The 22,334-nt window shown below is 39.1% G+C and overlaps 1 protein-coding gene across 3 annotated transcripts in view; it reads right to left on the reverse strand.

Moving 5' to 3' along the window:
* The window catches only part of ZDHHC16 (zinc finger DHHC-type palmitoyltransferase 16), a 558,609-nt gene that overhangs the window by 299,629 nt on the left and 236,646 nt on the right, over positions 1 to 22,334 (reverse strand). For all 3 annotated transcript variants that reach the window (XM_044056233.1, XM_044056232.1, XM_044056234.1), the window contains exon 4: positions 12,989 to 13,077. In XM_044056233.1, the coding sequence (XP_043912168.1) occupies positions 12,989 to 13,077 (89 nt within the window). The remainder of the gene's footprint in view (positions 1 to 12,988; positions 13,078 to 22,334) is intronic.

Here is a 22,334-nt window from a genome sequence, read left to right on the forward strand (position 1 = left end):
AGTTCCGTATGTCCTTACTGATTATTTCTATGGCAATTGTTTTTATAACTTTGCATACGAGGCTGTCATACCTATGGATTTATAATTGCCTGGGTCCATGGAAGATTCTCCCTTATGCAGGGGAACAACTGCTGCTGTTATCCACTCACTTGGTACAAAACATGCATGGAGTCTAAGGATGAACAGTGTTCTTAGGGGGTGAGGCTAAATCATGCTTCATGCTATTCAAGCTGGATCCTGGGATACTGTCAGGACCCACTGCTGCAGTATTTTTTTGCTTTTTATAGAACTTTCAGGACTTTGTTTTTGTGACTGCTGGTAACGAGCGTGTTTCTGATATTTCACACGAGATAGATGGGGGAAGGAGAGAGGGGTAAAGTCTGAAGTGAATTTATCAGTCAGTAGGTTAGTTATATCTTCAAGTTCAGTGTGAGTAACGCGGTTTATAATCTGCTCTGGGCACTGCTGCATTGTACTCCTGAAATTATGCACATAACTAAAAGGGCCTTAATAGTTTCCTTTGCTTGGTAGCTATTTTTGCCTCAAACTTGTCTTTGGCAGATTTAATTAAGTATCTGAGTTGCTTGTTTAATTTAATGACAAGGGCTCTCTTTTACCTCTCTGGTAATTTCTTCCTTCATATTCCTATAGCCTGGCAATATTCTTTTCACAGAATTTCACACAGGCTTTATTTTAAAATCCTCTAGTATACTACTCTCAAATTCCACCATAATCTAACTTTTATGTAAACAATACAAAGGGAATTTAAAAGAAAAACATTGTTTTATGCTCTTCTCTATCATAATCTCTCTCTCTCTATAAAACATCAACCATAAGCATTCATTCCAGACTTCCATAAATATTTGTGATTAACTTATTAAACTGCCTTTCCAAACAGAATACATTCAGAATTCCTAAAACTGAACATGCCTTGTATTATCAAAAACTTTTCTAATATCACATATTTACCAGCTTCGCACCTAGTTACACTGCCTATCAATTGCCTTACTGCTTGTGACAAGATTTGCATGTTTCAGTTTCTACCCATTTCCCATCCCTCTTCCTCCACCATTTTTGAATTCAGCACAATCTTGTAATCCGTATTAGTACATCTCATATTTTTCATATCCCTTTTCACTATTTACACCATTTACTCACAGACTCCACAAAAGCTTATTTCTGCCAAACTTATATTATCTCCTTATAAAAAGTACACCCTTTTCCATCCATCCTTGTGGCACTATAATCTACACCGCACTCTTTGTGCATGTTCATATATTGTTCTTTTTATAAACATTACTACTTCCTGGCATCTGGGCCTTTTTTTACCATTCATATCGTTTGGTGAATTTTGAAATATGTACATCTGTTACTATTAATTATATGCATTTGTAGTTGTTCACATTTATCTATTTTTTCAATTAGTTTATGCATTTAATGGGGATTTCCCATAGGTCCCCTATGAAAACGTGTTTCTTCCCAGCAAGGATTACTTTGTAAACAAAATAAATGAATAGGTTTGTATACGGTAATGTCTGTTTCTTGCACAGTTTCTTGGGAAAGTAATCTTAATTGTACCCCACTGTTTTATGAGAATTTCACCTATACTAATCACATGCTTTAAACTTGATTTTTTTTCCATGCTCTGCCCCTTAATTTTGACATACCATGATTTAATTTTTAGGATTTTGTTCAACAAAGGTGGTACTGCTTCCTTATTTTCTACCATGACAGATTTCTGCTCATGTAACCAGCCTTTTACCCTATTGTCATATGAAAATAACCTTGATTTTGTTTAAAATCATCTCCCTTCACAAAACGCAACTCCTACCTCTCTATACCATCTTTCTTCCTGCTTATCATTTTCATTTATTTATGATCTATTATAATCCTTTTAAATTCTATGCACCATTTTAAAACATAATAATACCTCATGATCTTGCTTGATAATCCCTTTCACAAGATTCTTCTTAAGTTATATTCTGAAAGTTCTTGCTCTGTGGACTCCATACTTCCACTCCAATCCCTCCTGAAATGTCAGGAGTACCAGACTATTCTATTTTAATGTACTCTGTTCTATTCAGCTCTTCAAGTTTGCCATTACATTTCAATCCTTACATTAACATCCCTCCTTTACCTTCCTTTCCTTCTTAAGCAGTTAAATCTTCCACCTAGAAATGTTTAACCTGTATTAATAAATGAGACGTTATTATAATAAAAGTAGTGGTCTCCATCTGTTAAATGAGCCCACAGTATACAAATCCTGAAAAAAATCTCTCATTTTTAAATTTAAGCGCACCTAGAAATGAAAACATAACCCAACTGTAGCCTGCTTATAACCCTTAGAATGGTGAGGTACTGAGAACTGCATACATTAATGCAATTCCAACAGCCTGTCTGTACACAAGAATAATCGCAGTTATACCTTTTACTTTACTCTGATACCTCACCTTAAAAAAGAACTACCACTCAAACTTTGCATAAACATGACCAATGGCATCCTATCTTCCCAACAGCTTTCAAGTCTCTTTCTTTCCTCTTTTTCTAATATAACATCTTAAATGCAACAAGTATATGATAAGTGATTTTACTTTCAATTACCATGTACTTCGTACCACTTTTCATGCTAGATGAACTGAGTTAATAAAATATACCATCTCCCAAAAACTTTTTCAATATGCTTTTGTCTCCTTTACCTGCTTATGTTTTCCTTTTTCTGCTATGCCCTCTCCAAAATCACTTATTTCATACCACTGCTTTTGTCTTTCTCAGTTTCTTCTTCAGTTTGTAAAACAAAAATGTTATTTATTTTAATCCACTCTTTCTCACCACTCTTCTGGTTTAACAAAATAATCATCCATCTATGCTGTTGCTCTCCTAGTTCTCATTCTAAAAATCATATTTTCTTCTTCCTCCATTTTTTTAATACCTAAATAATCCGTCCAACATATTCTTCTGCCCCATACTTTACACACTTTTGGATACAATTATGTCCTTGTTCACCACACAATTTCCACTATTTATTTAGGCGAAAGACAACCTCCTACCAAATGTCTTTATTCCGTACTTCCATAGCAGTACTGCAGTTAATCAATGCATACAGCTATGATCTTTTTCATAACTTACCTAACTGCAGCACTTTTTCATTTTTTTATTTATTTTTTTTTTTTTACAATTAAGAGAATGAATACCTTATACCTTCCAGTTCATAATCCCATTCTGTCCTTGATTTTGTTATAGGTCTAGAATGTAAAATATCTTTAGTAGGCAGAGCACTATTCCTTGAGTGAATCTACATCTTCTATCATCACATTAAAGAACCATTAATTAAATTAAGAATATCTCACAGTACTCCTCTTTTTTTAAATTTCACCAAATTGTTCATATCCTACTCAGTTTCAAAAAGTTCATTTCTGAAGAATATTAATGTTCGTTCTTACTTCACTTTATACTGAGGTGGTTCTAAAATGCAATGCCAGATACAGTACCTAGCAGCAGTAAGACTATGATTTTCTGTATGCCATAGTTTCTCCACATTTCTCCATGCAAATGACTGACTGCTCTCTCTGGCCTTGACTCTGCACTGTCTGCTCAAAGTCTTTCGTCTGCCTCTCTCCTCGTGGGTTTCACTTATATCAGTTCTCAACATCCTCTTATCCTACCTCCTTTTGTCTTCTAGAATCTCTCTATCATCAACATTCTCTATCAATCCTGGTGTGTTGCATGCTTTAAATTAGTCAAAACCATTAACATCACTCATGATCACCATCTCCTTCACAATGCCATTTGGGAGGATGAGTCACAAAGATTCGGAACTACACACTCATTAAACCAGTTGTCCTATTTTCTTTAGCGCTTTGCCTGCCAAATGTGTGAATGAATCCTGCATTACCCTTCATGCTCTTTGTTACTTCTTCTCTCACCTCCATAAAAAAGTGTGCCCTCTACAGCGCCCTTCCATGTGAAAGGAAAGCAAGGAAGTTTCTTTACTATGTTGGCAAAGTTAATGGCAGTCAGTAAAAATATCACTATGAAACCTATGAAAATGGCCATAAGCCTAGTGGGATTAAACCTACCAAAATAGCAAGCATGAATGCAATAAATATATAAGCCAATCTATTGCCTGTTTATACCCTTAGAATGATGTCTAAACAACTGCAAACATTATTGATGCAACTCCAGCCAATATGTCTATATACATGAATCACAACTCTTTTTAATAATACTAGAAAAAGCTTTCCATATGGCTACCTACCAATTTTATACTACTTTTTAATTAAAAAAAATGAAAGTGTGCCTACATTTTTAAAGTAAACTTTTTCACAGGGGTGTGTCACCTTCCCCATTCAGGAAGCTGTGCCACCAGAACCCCCAATAAAAATATTATACTCTGCGGACAATGTACCTTACAAGTAAGATGAAATCCTCTAGCATAAAGATCTCTTTACAAGAATTAGCCACCTGAAGTACTGTTCAAAGCTGTGAGTCATACATTCAGACATCCTAAAATATGACAATGCAAAATGTTATATGAATAACTTGTCCCATGTACAAGTCACAGCATAATGAGCATAAATGCCACACCAGACCACCTCACCACTCCCCACCCCAATCAACAATGCTAAGGAAAAAGCCTAGGAAAGAAAACGGTCCAAGTATCTGAATTAAAAAAAAAAGTTTCACTGATGCAGCACCAAATCAAAGGTTTCTTATCTCTTAAATAAATAAATAAAATCCATCCAGTCACCAGTGTGTAGACTTATGACTTCTTTAAAGCCTAACATAAGTAAGCACCAATAATATCACCTCCTGTAGCCCAGCAAAGTACTGCAAATGTGACTGCTTACAAACCTGCAAGCTCTTGGGTCATCTGGCATAATTTAATAGACATGTTTAACTACAGTTATGTGCCTCGATTCTTGGAAGAAAGATACAGCCACTATTTCCCAGTGTTTCAGTGGTGAACCACTTTTTTAACAATACATTCATTTTACGGTGCGATGAAAAATAGCATAAAGACAGCTACCATAGAGTGCAAAACAACAAAGACTGTCTAAACAAACTGTTTTTATATAACAAATGACTGTATTTGTATTCTTTGTATCTGACACATGCATGTCTTTTCCAGTGCCATTAATATGAAAGCTCAAAAATTGATTTTGAAAAAATAAAATTTTCTTAAATAAAAACATTCCGATGCATTCATTTTAAAGATGCCAATTACCAATGTACTATTCTCCACACCCATTAGTTATACTATGAAATCCAGTATAGCATAGCCATTACAGAAGGCAGAGAGCTTTCCTTTTCAAATTTAGAAAAACTGGATATACATATAAACCAGCAACAACCTGTTATAGTGTAATATATATATATATATATATATATATCACGCTCCCCAGCATCTAACACCAACAAAATTAGTATACCCAAATGGGTGAATAACTTCAAAAGAAGAAATAAAACATGCTCCAAACAGGAACTAGGCTGCCATGATTTTAATGTCCAACTCACCAAGAATCCAAATGCACAATGCACAAACCTAGGTTTCACCCCCTGGCGTCAGTGTGTATTGTAAAGAGGGAACAGTGACCAATATATACAGATTTCAATCAATTTAACTTAAAGACACAATACACTTAACAGTTGAAAATTAAATCTTGGTAACACCAAAAAAAACACACTACATACCAGTCATTATATTAAAAAATATATAATATATTCTTAATTAAACTAAACAATCTAACCAACATTTATTATGAACTAAATGCAATTACCAATGGTCATTTAGACTTGGTTTAAATAATGCACCTAAATATACTATCCATTTCCTCCCTTTTTCTGTTAGAATTCTATGTTTACTTATCATGGTTAAATTATCCCCTACAACCTGATCAATACCCAAAAAAATGAAGTGTGCTCCTGTATGTATTTGGATGCGTTGGTACAAGGCGCTACATGTTCTTTTGCAATTGATATCGCTGATATGTAATGCTATTCTCTGTCGAAGAGATAAAGAAGTCTGTCCCACATAAAAAGCCTCACATTGGCACACTGCCATGTAAATCACCAATCGCTGCTACAAGTAATCAAGTATCTAATATCATAAACCTTAGGTGTATTTATGGACGTAAATTATTTGGTTTTTGAGACCACCTTACAATGGACACAATATGTACTGCCCAATATTCTACAGGCTTTATTTTCTATATCTTTTTGGTGTCCCTTCTTGAAGTTAACTAGATTTTCACCTATAGACTTCCCTCTTCTATATCCAAAAGAACACAGAGTTTCTAATAATGTGTCCAAAAAACTATCAGTCTTCAATATGTGCCAATGTCATTGTATTGTTTCTTTTTATTTTAAAGCTGTTGCTTCCAAACTTGGTCATGAATATGATGACATGATTCCCTTCCACCTGTGGCCTTTCGGCCCCCATTAATAATTGTTCTCTGGAAATGAAGTCCACCATACTTCGTGCTTTATCAACTTGCCTGGGTTTGTAGCCCCTTGCCAAAAATCTATGTCTCAGCTGTTTGGCCTGTATCAGAAATTGATCAGGTTGACTGCATATACGTTTAAGTCTTTTAAATTGGGCTAGGGGGATATTATTAACAATATGTTGTGGATGGTTGCTATCAGCACTCAGTAATGAGTTCTTAGTAAAAGGCTTCCTATATAAACTGGTATGTACCATGCCATCATTAGCTTTAGTTACCAAAACATCTAAAAACTCAGATCCGTATAGGTGGGAGCAAAAGTTGCTCCCATCGCTGTACCCTTAATTTGCAAGAACCATATCTGAAAAAATTGTGTTCTAGTACCAGACCCAAAAGTTTTGATAGAAATTCTTGTTCTTTAGAATAATAATCCGAAACCTGAAACCAATATTGTATAGCAGCTATTCCACCCTGGTGAGGAATGCTCATATATAACGACTGCACATCCAATGTACCCATATGTGCATGGCTAGGAATATACAAATCATCCATTAGCTGTAAAAACTGATTTGTATCCTTTATTCTTGCCGTCACATAGACAATAGTGGTTTCAATTTCTATATCTATATATATCTATATATCTATGTATATCTATATATCTATATCTATATATATATATATATATATATATAGACATAGACTGATATAGACCGCAAGTGAGAGCAAGCTTGAGCATGCAAGCCAAGGAATAGCTGGGCACCCTCAGTATGTGCTTATGCACAAGGAAAACAAATGAAATCCTTGGAATGCTAGGATTGTAAATGAAATGTGGGGGAATACAAACCAAGTGTCAGGATGAAGGATAGAATTGCTGTGTAAAATCTTACCATAACCATAGATGTCCTTCTCTTCCATGTTGCAGTATTCTTGGCGTGGAATTTCCTACCTTCAGGCGACCCGTATGTCTGCTCCTTTACAAAAGCTTCAGCTTGGCTGTTGCAGTTGCATGGGACGTCACACGTAGGGCCAAACACCAGAGACCCTATGTGTGACATCTGCATGTACAATCCTCTGAACTTGAAGCTAAGCAGGTAAAGTAGATGGCCCAACAGGATAGGCTGCCAAAGGTGACATGTATAATGCCCTAGGTCTCTTCTGTAATGGTGAGAGCCATCAGGGAGCAGATAGACTGGCAGAGTCTGTGAGGGGGAATTATGGGTGGGAAAAAATACTGCAAAATGGAAGAGAAGGACATCTATGGTTATGGTAAGATTTTACACAACAGTTCTATGTCCTTCTATTCCTATGTTGCAGTATTCTTGGTGTGGGAGAGTACCACAGCTTAGTTTGATGAAAGGGTGGCGGATGCAGAAGATAATTCCACAAAGCCTTTGGAAATGTGGTCCAGTTTGTAATGTTTGGTGAAAGTGTGTATAGTGGACTATGTAGCTGCTTCCATAATGGAAGCTGTGTCCATGCCTTTTTGGAAGGCCTTGGAAGTGGCCACTGCTCTTGTGGAGTGTGCCTTAACCCCAAGGCACTGAAAGGGTTTTTCCGTGATGTGAACAGCAGGAAACGATGGTCTTTCTAATCCAGGAAGCAATGGTCTGTTTGGTGACTGCCTTCCACACTGCCCTGGGGTGGAAAGATACAAATAGTTGGTTGGATTTCCTAATGTCTTTAGTCTTGTCCAGGTAAAATCTCAGTTGCCTGTGGACATCTAGGGAGTGGAGTATCCTCTCTCCTTGTTTAGAGGGAGAGGGGGAAAAACTGGTAGGTGAAAGGATTGATTTAGAGACGAGTCATTGACTACCTTGGGCATGAAGGGTTAGTTCTCAGAGTGACCCTGTCCCTTTGAAAAATTGTGAAAGGTGAGCATGCCATTAAGGCTTGTAGCTCGGAAACCCTTCTAGCAGAGGTAATAGCCACTAACAGTACTGTTTTCCAGGTACAAAACTGTAGAGAGAGGCTGTATTAGCCGGAAAGAAGGGGAGCTGGGTGAGTTTTTCCAGGATGAAGTTCAGGTCCCATGAAGGAGGAATAGGCTTCTTAGGTGGTCTAATGTGTAAGACACCTTTAAGGAAGAGTTTCACATGTAGCCTGGCTAACAAGGGAGGATCTAGAGGTAAGCAGGCTGATAATGCGAAGAGGTGCACTTTCACTGATGAATAGGAAAGTCCACCCTTTATAAGTTGACACATATATGAGAGGACTAGGGGGGGGGTGTCAGCCTCATAAGGGTCCCTTTTCTGTCCCAGACACCAATGAGTAAATCTTTCCCATTTAGCAAGGTATGATTTTCTAGTAGTGGGTTTCCTGACCTCCCCCTCAGGACTGATAGCACATCCTCTGTGTAGTGGTGTCTGAATGGGGTTAGTAATTTATCACCCACAAAGTCAGGGATAGCATCTGTAAGTGTGGGTGTAGGAGAGCTCCTTTGTCTTGTGTCAGAAGGTCCACCTTGTGGGATAACTTGCAGTGATTGCCCTTGGCTAAATTATACAGAAGGGGGAACCAGTGCTTCCTTGGCCAGTAGGGGAGTCACTAGTAAGATTTTTGATTTGTCTTTCCAGATTTTCAGAAGGACTTGCTGAATCAGAGGGAAGGGGGGAAGGCGTACAGGAACTTTCCCTCCCAGTTGAAACTGAAGGCGTCTACTCTCCAGGCTTGAGGGGGAGTAAGTCTTTGTGCAGAAGGTCTGCAGTTGCCTGTTCTGGGGGGAGGCAAACAGGTCTACTTGTGGAGTGCCCCACTTGTGGACTATGTCTAGGAAGACCGTCCTGTCCAGCATCCATTTGTGTTGTGGAGAGGATGTTCTACTCAGGAGGTCTGCTTGCTTGCTTGTCCTGCGAAGGGATGTAGCCGGCTTGCAGAGATATGTTGTGCTGGGATGCTAGGTCACAAATTAGTAGGGCTAGCCTGCCCAATTGGTATGCCTTGGTGCCTCCCTGTTTGTTGATGTACCACATTACAGTGGTATTGTCCGTCACTATCATAAGAGGACCTGGTAGCAGTAGGAGTAGGAAGGTTTGCAGAGCTAAAAGAACTGCTGTCATCCCCCCTTTACATTGATGTGTTTGGTTTTCATGGGAGTTTGCCACTGGGCTTGGACTGTGAGTGCAAGGTGGCTCCCCAACCTGAGTCTGAGGCATCTGTATGCAATATTTGTATGGGTTGGGGGAGGTTGCAGTGGAAGGCTGGGTTTAGTTGTACTTCTTTGATCCACCAAATGAATTCCTTCTTTAAACAAGGAAGAAGGGGAATAACTTGTTCCAAGTGATTTTGATGTTGAGACCAGATATTTTTGAGGTACCATTGTAGTTTTTGCACATGCATTCTGGCCAATGGTAGCATGGGAATTGTAGCCGTCATCAATCCCAGGAGTAGAAGGAATTGCCTTGCAGTGACTGTCTGGGAGAACAAGACTTCCTGGAAGTGGGAAGCTAGAGACTGAACCTTGTCCTGTGGGAGAAAGGCTTTCATTCGGTTTGTATTGATTCTGCAACCTAGGAATATCTTGTCCTTGTCTGGGCTCAGGGAGGACTTCTTGAGGTTTGGGGTGAACCCTAGGCTTTGTAGAAGGGACACAGTGAAGTGTAGAGGTCTTAAGAGGGAATCCTCTGACTGTACCAGGATAAGGATGTCATCCAGATATATGTAAATCTGGATTCCTTGGGTCCTGCAAAAGGCAATGGCTGGGGCTAGGCACTTTGTAAACACTCCTGGGGCAGTGGATAAGCCAAAGGGCAACGCCGTAAATTGGAAGTGCGAGGATGGGCCAGAGAAACACAGGAAACGTCTGTGTGAGGCCCTGATAGGAATGTGCAGGTAAGCATCTTTTAGGTCCAAGGTGACCATGAAAGCATTTGAGGGTATGAGAGGCAAGAGAGTGGGCAGTGACAGCATTTTGAAGAATGGTACCTGCAGGTAAATGTTTAGGAAGGAGAGATCCAAAATGGGTCTCCAGGGTCCGTCCTTTCGAGGGACCAGGAATGGACGGGAGTAGAATCCCTTTCCTTCTTGCTCTGTGGGAACAGGATCTATTGTGCCTTCTTGTTGCAGGTCTGACAGAATTTGTGGAAGGAGATGGCACTGCTTTTTGGGGGAAATGGAATGCCATTCCAGACGGGAATTTGTTTCCAGGATAGGAAGTATCCTTTTTGAATAATGGTTAATACCCATTGGTCTGTGGTGATTTTCTGCCAGAAGGGGAAACCGTGGGTAAGGCAAGCTGAGAGGGGCAGATGAGCAAGGCAGTCACACATTATTGGGACCTCCCCTGTCCTGAAAGGGCCATCTAGGTTGAGGAGGTGGGCCAGTGGGCCTGGATGAGGAATGTCTTCTAGTTCCCTCTTCTGGGTCTGGAGGAGGAGGCAGCAGAATGCGGGTTACGCCTAACAAAGGTAGTCTTAGCTGGGTAGTTCCTATAAAAGTTGGGAATACGGGATACCAGGAGATGTTTAATATCCTGTAACTCTTGTTTTTTTTCTTGCAGATTTTTAAATAGGTCTGCAGATTGCTTTCCAAAGAGGAAGTTGTGATCCAGGGCAGCATCAAAGATTTTGGACTTGAAGTCCTCTGGCAGCTTTTTGTAGTCTAAGCCAGGAATATCTCCTAAGGACAGATGCTGCTGCTGCAGAGCGAGCAGAAGCTTCTGCAGCATCGTGGCTGCATCTTAGTGTATCTAGCCACTTGTAGTGCTAAGGATAATTTGGAGGAGATGTCCGTTTTAATGGGTCTGTCAGGAATAGAAGCCAACATAGAGGTGGCTTGGGATACTAAGTCCAGGGCATACTTGGTCATAGGCGTTTGATAGTTAATGGCTCTAAAGGCCAAAGTGGAGGAAGTGCACACCTTCTTGCCTATCCTATCCATGGATTTGCTATCTTTATCTGTGGGCAATAAAGAGGCAGATGGTAACAACCTAGACTGTTTATCAGGGGCAGTGGCAATCACTGCTGAGTCTGCTAAAGGTGGCTTTATGAGGAATTTTTGTTCCTCTGGCACCTTGTAAAGGCAGTCTGGGCGCTTAAGTGCAGGGGGCTGTGAGTCAGGAGTTCTAGAGGCTGCAGAAAATGCATCCAAGTATGCAGGAAGAATAAGGGGAACAGCTGAAGGGGAGGGCGACTCCACTTGCAGCAGTTCAAAGTATCTTTTTTGGGTTTCTGTCATCTTGGAAGTATCCCATTTGAAATAGTCTTTCATTTTCGTGATGGTTTCACCAAATGCAATGTCTTCAGGTGGAGAATCCCACTCCACAGAATCCTCCTCAGGAGAGTAATATTCCTTGGGAGATGCAATCTGGGATGCATAAGAGATGGATTCATCTGAGGAAGAGTAGGTAGATTCATGTTCTTCTTCCTCAGGGAGGGGAGCCATAGGAATAGAAGAAGCAGAGGTAGGTCTAGAGCTTAGCAGAGGTAATGTAGTTGTGGGTGAGGCAGAAGGCCTAAGGGTCACAAAGGCCTGCATAAGAGAGGAGGTGAAGTCCTCGCAGTCTGGAGGGACTTCAGAAACAGATGAAATGTTTAGTTTTCTACTTCTTTTTGGTTGGAGTTGGTCTAGAACTGGGTTTGGCAGTGGCTGTATCAGAGGTTGGGATCCCGGTCAAGGGAACCCCCAAATCTGGTTCCCCCTCGACATAGACAGGCGTTGTCTGAGAAAGCTACGTGGACGTGCCGGATATCGGCTGTGCAGCGGCCTCCATGAGAGAGGTCGATGGAGGCGCCGGATCCGCCGAACGCTCCAACTCCTATATCGGTAGTTGGTGGGGCGTCCGGGTGTGAAGCGGCAGGCAATGAAGGCCTAGGTATCTTGGCCTTCTTACGCGGAGGTTCTTGGGTGGCCTCCGAAGCAGGATCCATCATGAGAGCCAGCCGTTTGAGGCTTTGGTTTTCCAAGTAAAGGTTTAGAGCTGTCAGACGGCTACATAAGGTCTCAGGCACAAAAGATTTACAAATAGGGCAGGCATTATGGTCGTGTTCCCGGCCTAAGCAGAAAACCCATTTGTCATGGGCGTCCTTATGGGGAATCTGGCACCCGCATTGGCACTTTCCCTTTTTACCTGACATCAACTGAAAACTACAACAACCAAGCCTAAGCAATACGAAAGAGCAGTAAAATATTAGAAATGCAAAAAAAAAACCAACGGGCTACATATCTATAGTCAATCTGACGTCTGGAGAACGATCGTACTATGCGAAGTCATCTGCAGCTGAAAAGTTCTGAGGATTGTGCGTGGAGACATTACACACAGGGTCCCTGGTTTATGGCCCTACGTGTGATGTCCCATGCAGCTGCAACAGCCAAGATGAAGCTTTTGTATAGTAGCCGACGTACAGGTCGCCTAAAGGCAGGAAATCCCACACCACGAATATTGCAACATAGTAGAAGGACATCTCAAAGTATAACTGCTTTGAAGGTGGCATTACAATTTTTTTTTTTTTTTTTTTTGATACATCAGGGATTACAACAATTATGGTCCTCAATCGTGTCCTGTGGAGCCTCTATGCATTTACTAAGGTAGAAAGCACCATCCATTTCCTCACCTGTTGCAAATGCTGCAGTGGTGTGTTCTTGCTGGTTTTGGAGCTATGCATTTTCTACAGATGGCCACAGCTGGAATGGCTGTTTTGGTCTAAAAACAATAATGAAAAATATGCATTACAAACTGCATTTCACAAACAGTAAAAATACTTTTAGAGATGTTGCTTGTAAAGCAAGGAAATAAAATATTTCAGTTAAGTCAATTTACTGTGAAGCAACCAGCTCATGTAATACACAAAGTGTAAATTAATGAAATGAAATAATGCATGGATTAATTCTGTACACCTGAAGGTCAAAGCAACAGGCAGTAATGTTTAATCACCTTTGTTTCTGAAATATGTAAGAATTAGATTGAAAATACAGGGTCAGTTAACTCAGTCCAAGTGCTGCTCACAATCTCCTTTGAACAACACTAATGAATGGATTATTTAAACATAATGTTAAAAATCCTGAACCATCTCAATTGCTTTCACATATTCTCAGTAATAGTTGTGCTATACTTCTATAATCTGGAATACAGTGATGCATCTCAATCCCTTTATTCTTCCAACATATAAAGTATAACAAATGATCTTAATCTTATCCTCATATGATCTTGCACTGTATTTTCACTTACAAAAAAAATACTGTCTCATAAGAGCCACCATGAACAAACCATTCCCTTCTACGCTCATCCTACCTCTTGTACCGAACAAACAGGCAATCAGTGCTCTATTTTAAGAGGTGAGGGCATATCTCACTCACAGTAACCTCATTACTTTCAAGGAACTTGACAGAACACAAAGATTATGGTGGCAACTGACATCTATTTTAACATTACAGTGTTCAATAAAACATAACTACTCTAATGATATTAAAGTATAGTATTATTGCTAAGAAAGTAATAAAAATGTTTAAATAACGCAATATTTACAGAAAGAAGAAACTATTGTTAAAATATAAATGCAGACATCTATTTTGCTGTATCCCAAACCCTGGGTATTACAGACTGTGTCAATAGGAAACAGTCCACATTCTACCAAAATTCCAAAGACTTCCCTTGGCAAATCTTCACACTTCAAAGCATGCTGACATAATACCACAGCAACAGAAGGCAAACCCTAACCTCAGCTCAATTTGTCCTACAAAAACTTCCAAACTTCAAGGATGCCCAATCATTTCTACCCTTGTGATGGACAATTTGAACCATAAGAACTGGAGGTGATGACATTACTGTACATCCTTGAAGGTTGAAACATTTTGAAGGCAAGACTGAGGTAAGATTACAGGTTTGCTCTCGGAGTTGGGCAGAGATAGTATATGTCAGGAAACTCTGAAGGGTGAAGTACTGTAATGGAGACTACTGGCAATCTGGATAAGGTGGGTCTCCTTCCTGGCCATACAGTCTCCAGTGGAAGGTGATACAAAATTCTGTTCACTTCAAGGTAGTTATAAAAAAGCCTGGTAAAAGAAACCCAACTTCCTGGCTGATTCCCTTCTGGCTTCAACATAAGGAACATAGACAGAGTTCCAAGATGGTTGCACACCAAGTAACAGTTTGTCTCTAGCTCTCCCAGTGTGAAAACAAACAACTCAGCAGAGAAGGCCGCTAGACTTGTGTTTATGGGTGAATTTCAGTAAATGGCTAGCAAGTACACTGCCTAGATGCCAGGAATAAAGAAATACAGAAGACATGAGGAAAAAAATCAGCTACAAAAAAGTGATGAAGAAACACTGAGTAGGGACAGTTGTGCAGCTGTTCAGCAAAAAGTAATGCAACCTTCGGACACTACTTCCAATAAACTAAATAAACTACAGGATAATATAAGACAACTGTATACAGACCTTGTTAAAATAAACACAGAGTATATTAACACACACACAACAAAAGGCTGGAACAAATGGAAGAAGCTTTAAACAGATATTCAGATGAAATGATAAAGCTGCAAAAATCAGAGGTCGAAATGAAGAAAAGGATGGCTGAATATGAGGCTGCTCCGGAACAGATGTTTCAAAACACAGTAGAATTTGAGGACAGAGCACGCAGGGAAAACTTGAGATTTTCAGCTATACCAGAGAAGATGGAAGGAACAGACTGCATTAAGTTTATGAAAGCACAAATAAGAAACTGGACTGGTATTCCACAGCAGGACTTCTTAGTTAAATGCTCCAAATCTAGCTATAAGAAAGCAACCTACACCTTTAATAGTACGGATGCAATCCTACCAGCAGAAAGAGTTGATTTTGTCAAAACTGTGGCAGAAGGACAAAATACTAAAAGCAGGAGACAGCAGAGCATTTGTGGAGAATAATTACTCATTGTACACCATGCAAAAGAGAAGTAAATTACTCACTCTACTCTGAGAAAGTAAAGACCCAGGTGTGAGATTCCAACTGCTATATCCAGCTGTCTTCAAAGTATTCTTCCCTAGAGGGGCAAAATCATTTTTTGATGAAGTGCATGCTAAGGAGGAAATACAAATGTTTGTCCAGCAAAAACAGAGCTGTGAAACAGAAGGAGATTCGGCTTCTTGTTCAACTGGTAATAAAGACCAGAGAGAGACTACACCCATGAAACCTTTTCCAGTATTTCAGTGGAAAATGGAGAGAAGGAAGGGAGCATGACAGTTGACCAGAAGAATCAAGAGTACATTGGAAATGAAGTAGAGACATGATTGGTGTGATGGAGAACAGTAATAAAATCAGTAACAATGTGGGATTATAATGCAACAATTATATTTGTGAAATATGACAGCACAAGAAAATCTGGAAATATTGGACTTCTTCAAAATGTGTTTGCTGAGTGGGGGACTCTAAAGTATATGCCCTACTTTGTGTCATTAATGTTTGGAAAATGCTATGGGGAGAGGGAGAGGAGGGAATGCTAAGTAAAGAAAACATTTTCTTTTCTTAATAGCACTGTATCTGTGCGGCATGTTTTTGCATGCTATTTTTGGGTGTAATGGGGATTGTAAACAGGTGCTGCTTTTATTTTTCTCCCCTCTTCTTGTGCAGTTTTGAGAAACATAAGCAATGTAAAGATTAAAGAAAAAAAGGAAAAAGGGAGCCTGGTTATCCAGTAACAAGTTTATTACAAAGCATGTAAATGAAAAAGAATATTGAATATTGTAAGGCTTTTTTTCTGATCAACAAGGTACCCTTAGCAATTTTGTGTCTGGTTTGCATGTCATCCTTAGCAATTTTGTGTCTGGTTTGCATGTCATCAGAAGAGAATTTGACAAAGAGAAATGGCATGGAAAAAGTGTTTATTGAAAGCATTCAAGTGTTTTCTCAACTGGGAAAGTTATAAAGATATACAAAATCAAATGGGACATACTAACAGCACAGGCTGTACCATGCATCATAGAATATCTAACTTTACTTTTTAATTAACTTTAGCCTGTCTGTGTAGCTATCAACTTATAACTTATGTTCTTATTAGGAAGTAAAAACTTCAATATTTGAAGACGTACATAGTTTTGTGCGTTATTGTTAAGTTCATAGGTTTTAAGATTTTTTTTTTGGCAGGGGGATTGGTTGCTCTGTTTGAGGACTTTCAAAAAAACAAAAAGTTATGCAAGATGTGACATAGGTGCAGCACATGGATATGGACATGAAACAACTGTATAAAAGACCAACCTACCGAACAGTATATACATGTAACATAAAAGTTGGAAGTAGACATTCAGCAAAAGAGCAGTTCTGTATAAAAGGTGATAATGATGGTTTATGTAACGTCTTTCAATCTAAATGGTCTTATAGATAAATATAAAAGAAAGAGTAGTAAACTATATTAACAAATGTACATTGCAAATAGCTATGCTACAGGAGACGCACCTGGAAAGAACTGAACATGTGAATTTGATAAAACTTTTCAGGATGGTTATTCAGTGGAATATCTGTGGCAAAGGAAAAGAGGAGTATTTAAATTAATTGCAAGAGGAGCTCCAATAGTGATAGAAGAAAAAAAAAAAGATAATAATGGAAGATGCATAGTACTAAGGGTCTACTGGCTAGGGAGGAGGATTACACTGGCATGCATTTACAAAACTGCTATAATGGAGCTTAAGCAAATTCTGGGAGAAATAATCAGCTTTCAGCAAGGAATGTTACTTATAGGTGGAGACTGGAATTTGGTCTGCAACAGTGAAGATGTGTCTGCGGGGCCTAGAAGGGAAAATATGACAAAGGAGGGTAGATTTTTGAAGAAATTTATGAAAATGTTTGGCATGGAAGATGTGAATTCAGTACTATTAGCTTGGAGTGAATTTACATATTACTCACAGAGATAAAATCTATCTAGCCTAGCCCAGTTTTTGTATCTTACAGGAATATGTGCATTTAATTGAAGGTCTTGATACGCGCACCCAATAACTATTTCAGATCTTGCACCAATAATAACCAAAATAAAAATGCAAGGTAGTGAAATAAAAATGAGATGCTGGCACTTTCCCATGTACAGGTTAAAAAGAGAGGAATTTAAGGAATGGGTAGAGGAATTAATTTAGGAGCTACTAGAGAAGATAGAATTATCTTCTGAAAACATAGCCAAGGAGTGGGATAAAATTAAAGTGGAGTTTAAAATTAGGTTGGAAATAAAAAAAATGAGATATGGTTAAACAGTAACAAAAATTATTTAGAGGGAATGACAAATGTTAAAGTATTGCAAAATAGGGGGAATCTCACAGAATAAAAGGGGCAACTGCAGAATGCTAAACAGAAAATAAGGGATTGCCTCGATAACATGCATGAGTTTAAAAAGACTGCTGTTATGTTTTTTGATAATAATTCTAGAGCACAAAAACTTTTAAAACTAAGGTAACAGAAAGTAGAAAGGGCAGTCACCAAGCTTAAGGGATGAGATAAAAATGGCTATGTTTAACCAATCTACAGGAAAGTCCCCAGGAATAGATGGTATTCCTATGGAAGTTTGGAAGTTAGGAGGGAAAAAACTGATAAAGGTCTGGAAGGTTTTGTTTAACAGTATTTTAAGAGGAGGAGAAGTACCAGCATGCTGGAAGAAGACGGTGGTAATGGTAATACCTAAAGAGGGTAAAGACCTATCGGATTCAGCTTCATACAGACCCAATTCAATACTAAACCTTGATTATAAACTGTTCATGTCTGTAATGGCAAAAAGAATGGCAAACGTGATACCAAAATTGATAGATCTGGATCAGTGTGGTTTTATGGAGGGGAGGCAAACATTTGACAATATTATGGAACATTGATGATTCAGAGGGAAGCAGAATGTAAGAAAGCACCACTTTTATTGGCGGGTCTTGATGCAGAGAGAGCATTTCATAGAGTAGACTGGGACTTTATAAGCAAGGCAATGGAAGCATTTGCTTTCCCTGATACAATTATAAGGTTGATTAGAAGAATATATGAGGGATCAGAGGTGCAAATTAAAGTGGGTGGGGTCCTCTCCAATAATTTCTGTTTGAGAAGGAGGAACCAGGCAGGGTTGTCCGCTTTTTTCTTTGTTGTTTGCATTATATTTAGAACTGCTGGCAAAGAAAATAAGGGATTCAGAAATTCAAGGATATAATTGGTATGGTAGTCAGGAAAAGCTGCCTCTATTTGCGGATGATATTTTATACATGACAAAACCAGAAAGGGACATCACAGTGCTGTGGAACATTTTAAGGCAGTTTCAGATCTTCTCAAGATACAAAATTAATGAAGCTAAAACAAAGGGAGTGGAGGTACGTTACATACCCACATACGAATTGGTCCAACAATATCCATATTTATGGGGACATGATAAAATGAAGTATTTAGGAGTATGGGTTAGAAATTACTCTGCTGTGGCAGCTAAGGAATTGTGGGAAGAGACTAAACAGGAGATAATACACAAATTGAGAAACTGGAAGTTTTGTTATATGGATACTAAGATACAAGCCATTAAAATGTTTTTAGTCTCTTTAGTTTTACACACGTCAGGCATACTTTTATCAAATGGAGGAGAAGTCGTGGCTAGCAATTAAAAGAGAGTTGAAGGATTTTATGTGGGAAGGGAAAACAGCAAGGGTCAAGTGAGATAAGATGATTCTACCAATAGAACAAACCAGACTAGGATTACCTAATTTGAGGGGGTATTTTAGAGCAACACAGTTAAGGCTCTCATACATAGCACAAGCAGAAAACTATAATTCAAAGTGGAAAGAAATGATGCTGACACAGGAAGGAAGCTCAAGAAATAAGGATAGATTGAGATTTTGGATGCAGACTCTTAGAGAGAACAACCAAAATCATACAGAGCATTATATTCATAAAACATCAGGTAGTATTCTAAGAACCAAATCAGCACGAGAATGGAGAAGAGAGATGTTGCCTATACGGATGACTGTGGTCAGGGATACAGATAATAGGCAAGAGGGGGCTGGAATTTATTGGAGAAAACTGGCAAAGGAACCAAGGTATTGGAAGCAAATAAATAGAAAAGGGGAAGGTAACAGAATGGGAAGAGGCCAAGAATTTACTTGGACTGCAAGTTAGAGATTGTATTCTCCATCAAGGATTGATATAGTATAGGCAAGGAAAAATAAATACAGGGCTCCTAAATGAAAGTTACTACAAGCTGATACAAGATAAAGTGAAGAAAAGCAATTTTTTGATGCAAAACAAATCACAGTCAGAAAAAACAAGTAGCTTTTATTACAACAAGCAGAGCTTTCGGTCAAACAACCGTCCTCAATGCTAAACATGTTTATAAGTACTTATAAGGGTACTTTGTGATTGGATGGTTGTGGTCATCTGTTTTGCTCCTTTTAAATGAATGAGAAAATGTAGTATGATGTTTAGCATTGAAGAAGGTTGTTTGACCGAAAGCTCTGCTTGTTGTAATAAAAGCTACTTCTCCTAGATGAAAGACCAGCACTGGTAGAGTTTTTAATAGAATCTAGAACAGAAGCTACCATTAAAAAAGGAATAATTAGTACAGCATATAAAATATTGCATGATAATTATAAGAATCAATAAGAGGAGCTTAGAAATGATTGGGTAAAGAGATTGGATAAGCAATTCACAACAGACAATGGGGAAATGCATGTATAGCTCCCAAATATGCAACAAAGTCTAGAAGTTTTAGGATATTTGGCTAGTAGTATTTACATAGGTATTTTTACACCCCAAATAGACTCCAAAGAATTTTTCCTCAGGTGGACTGCAAATATTGCAAGTGTTACTGGCAAGAAAGAGGTGGCCGGGAACATATTTTTGGGAGTATAATGACTTGGCAGACTTTAGGGATTCCCTGCAGACCACTCTGACGGAGTTGCTGCGTGAGCAGGTTGGACTGGGGAGATTTTTTTTTTTTTTTTTTAGTTAATGTTACAGAATCGGAATTGCCTAGACATAGTAAAGCCTTGAATTATGGTGGCTGCCAAAAAATCAATTACTAGAAAATGGAAAACGTAATCTTGACCAACTTTACTGGAAGTAGTGAATATAGTAACAGAGATAAAACAACTGGAATTGGGATCTTTAGAAAAAGGAAGGAGCAAACTACATAGGAAAAATGGGAATTGTGGGAACAATATATGCAGAGCAGGAATGACATTTAAGAGGAAGGATTTTAATGAGCCATACAATGCTTAACTGACAATGACTGGATGGTTGTAAGTGACGTATAATGTTTTCAACTACAGTTGCTTCAGTGGTGTCTGATGTAAACTGTTTGCAACTAAAGTGGTAACATTTTGTATGTTTTTATTTATATAAATGTAAGATTGGCTTTGTCATATATGAAAATTTAATAAAGATGTTTGGAGAAAAAGAAAAAAAATGTAAGGAACATAGTGTCAACTCTAACTTCTTGGGACAAATTATGTCACCTACCTCTTGCACGTTCCAGTTAGTTTTCTCATTTGTTGATGTCTCAGACTGTGTGTGTTGCCAAGTAACACAAGCCTGATAATTACATCTTCATCAAATACACTTAGCCCCTGGATTTATCCTGGCGGTAAAAGTACTTATGGAGACATTCCCAAGCAAAAATGTGGGACTTTAATATTATGTTACCAGCTCAGAAAGTTACTACAATTAGATGGTCGTTAGCAATATCATCTCCCAATCTCTCTACCATGCTCTTCAAACTAAACACAACCTTTTGTTTTCAGTGGTGATGAAGTGCTCATAAAGCCTGTTTACTTTCTGCCTCGTCAGGGAATTATTGCCTCAGGCGGCTTGTATATTTACCAAATGAGGACATTCTCCAACTGGGTTACACCCCCTTCCACACATTCAGAGCACAAACTGAAGGAGTGAAATCTAAAGGAGGCAGTGTATCAGTATTCAAACATAAATACACCTCCAGATTGGTTAAACAGTACGATTCCCTGGAGATGCTTCAGGTACAATTAACTGTTGGTTGGACACCTATTCAAGTCATTGCCAGCTAAAGTACTCCCACCTCTGCCTATTTGGATCTACTTGAGCCTATCAAGATACATCCGAACACCATGGTTTTGGATGACTAACTACCCATACGTAAATTACTTGTGCTCAAACTCACTTGCCCAAAGGTTCCTCGACTTCGTTACCTCCAATGCCCTGGACCAGGTAGCTGACATCCCAACAAGAGGTGCCAACATCCTGGATCTGGTGCTTACCAATATGGGGAACCACTGTAGCAACCCACTGTGAGGTCTTCCCTAGTGAGATGCGACTGCAAATCAGTCTCATTCAAAGTGACTATAACACCTGCACCCCCCCCCCCCCGAGCAGCAACTAAATTAAAAAAAACTTCTCCAAAGCAGATTAAAACCTCTTACTGAATGATATAAATAGCTTCACTGCACAGATGGAACTAGCAACTAGGCAGAGTTCTACACCAGTGCTTTATACCAACACCTGTACAACTGCACTGACTCAGCCGTAACTGATGGGACCAAAACAAGCTCTTCAAGGAACAGCAAACCTACCTGGTGGACAACCGCCATTAATAGGCTTTACAATAAGAGGAAAAAATTGCTGTCCAAGAGTAAAAAGGAGCAAGCCCTAAACTGGAAACATTCCCTCCTCAGCTTAAACACGCAAATAAGACTTCTTGTGGAGTCCTCCAATGCAAACTATGAATCCAAATTAGCTTCCTCAACTAAGGACAACCATAAGGCGTTCTTTAGTTACTTCTGTAACCTAAAAGGAAAGGTCCAGATTTGTGCCGAACTGGTAGTTAATGATACCACATATACTGAGCCTGTGGACATAGCTAACCTGTTGGCAGACAGGTTCTGTGAAAACTTCACTCCTCCGTCCCCACCACACTCACCCCATGACATCTCTACCACCTGTTCTCTCAGGTAGTAAACGCCCTCCCTAATGCCAAAAACACAGCATCTGTGGGAAATGATAACATCCCAGGCT

Source organism: Protopterus annectens, chromosome 14.part0 (assembly GCF_019279795.1).
Source record: "Protopterus annectens isolate FY-2018-M chromosome 14.part0, PAN1.0, whole genome shotgun sequence".
Taxonomy (NCBI): domain Eukaryota; kingdom Metazoa; phylum Chordata; order Ceratodontiformes; family Protopteridae; genus Protopterus; species Protopterus annectens.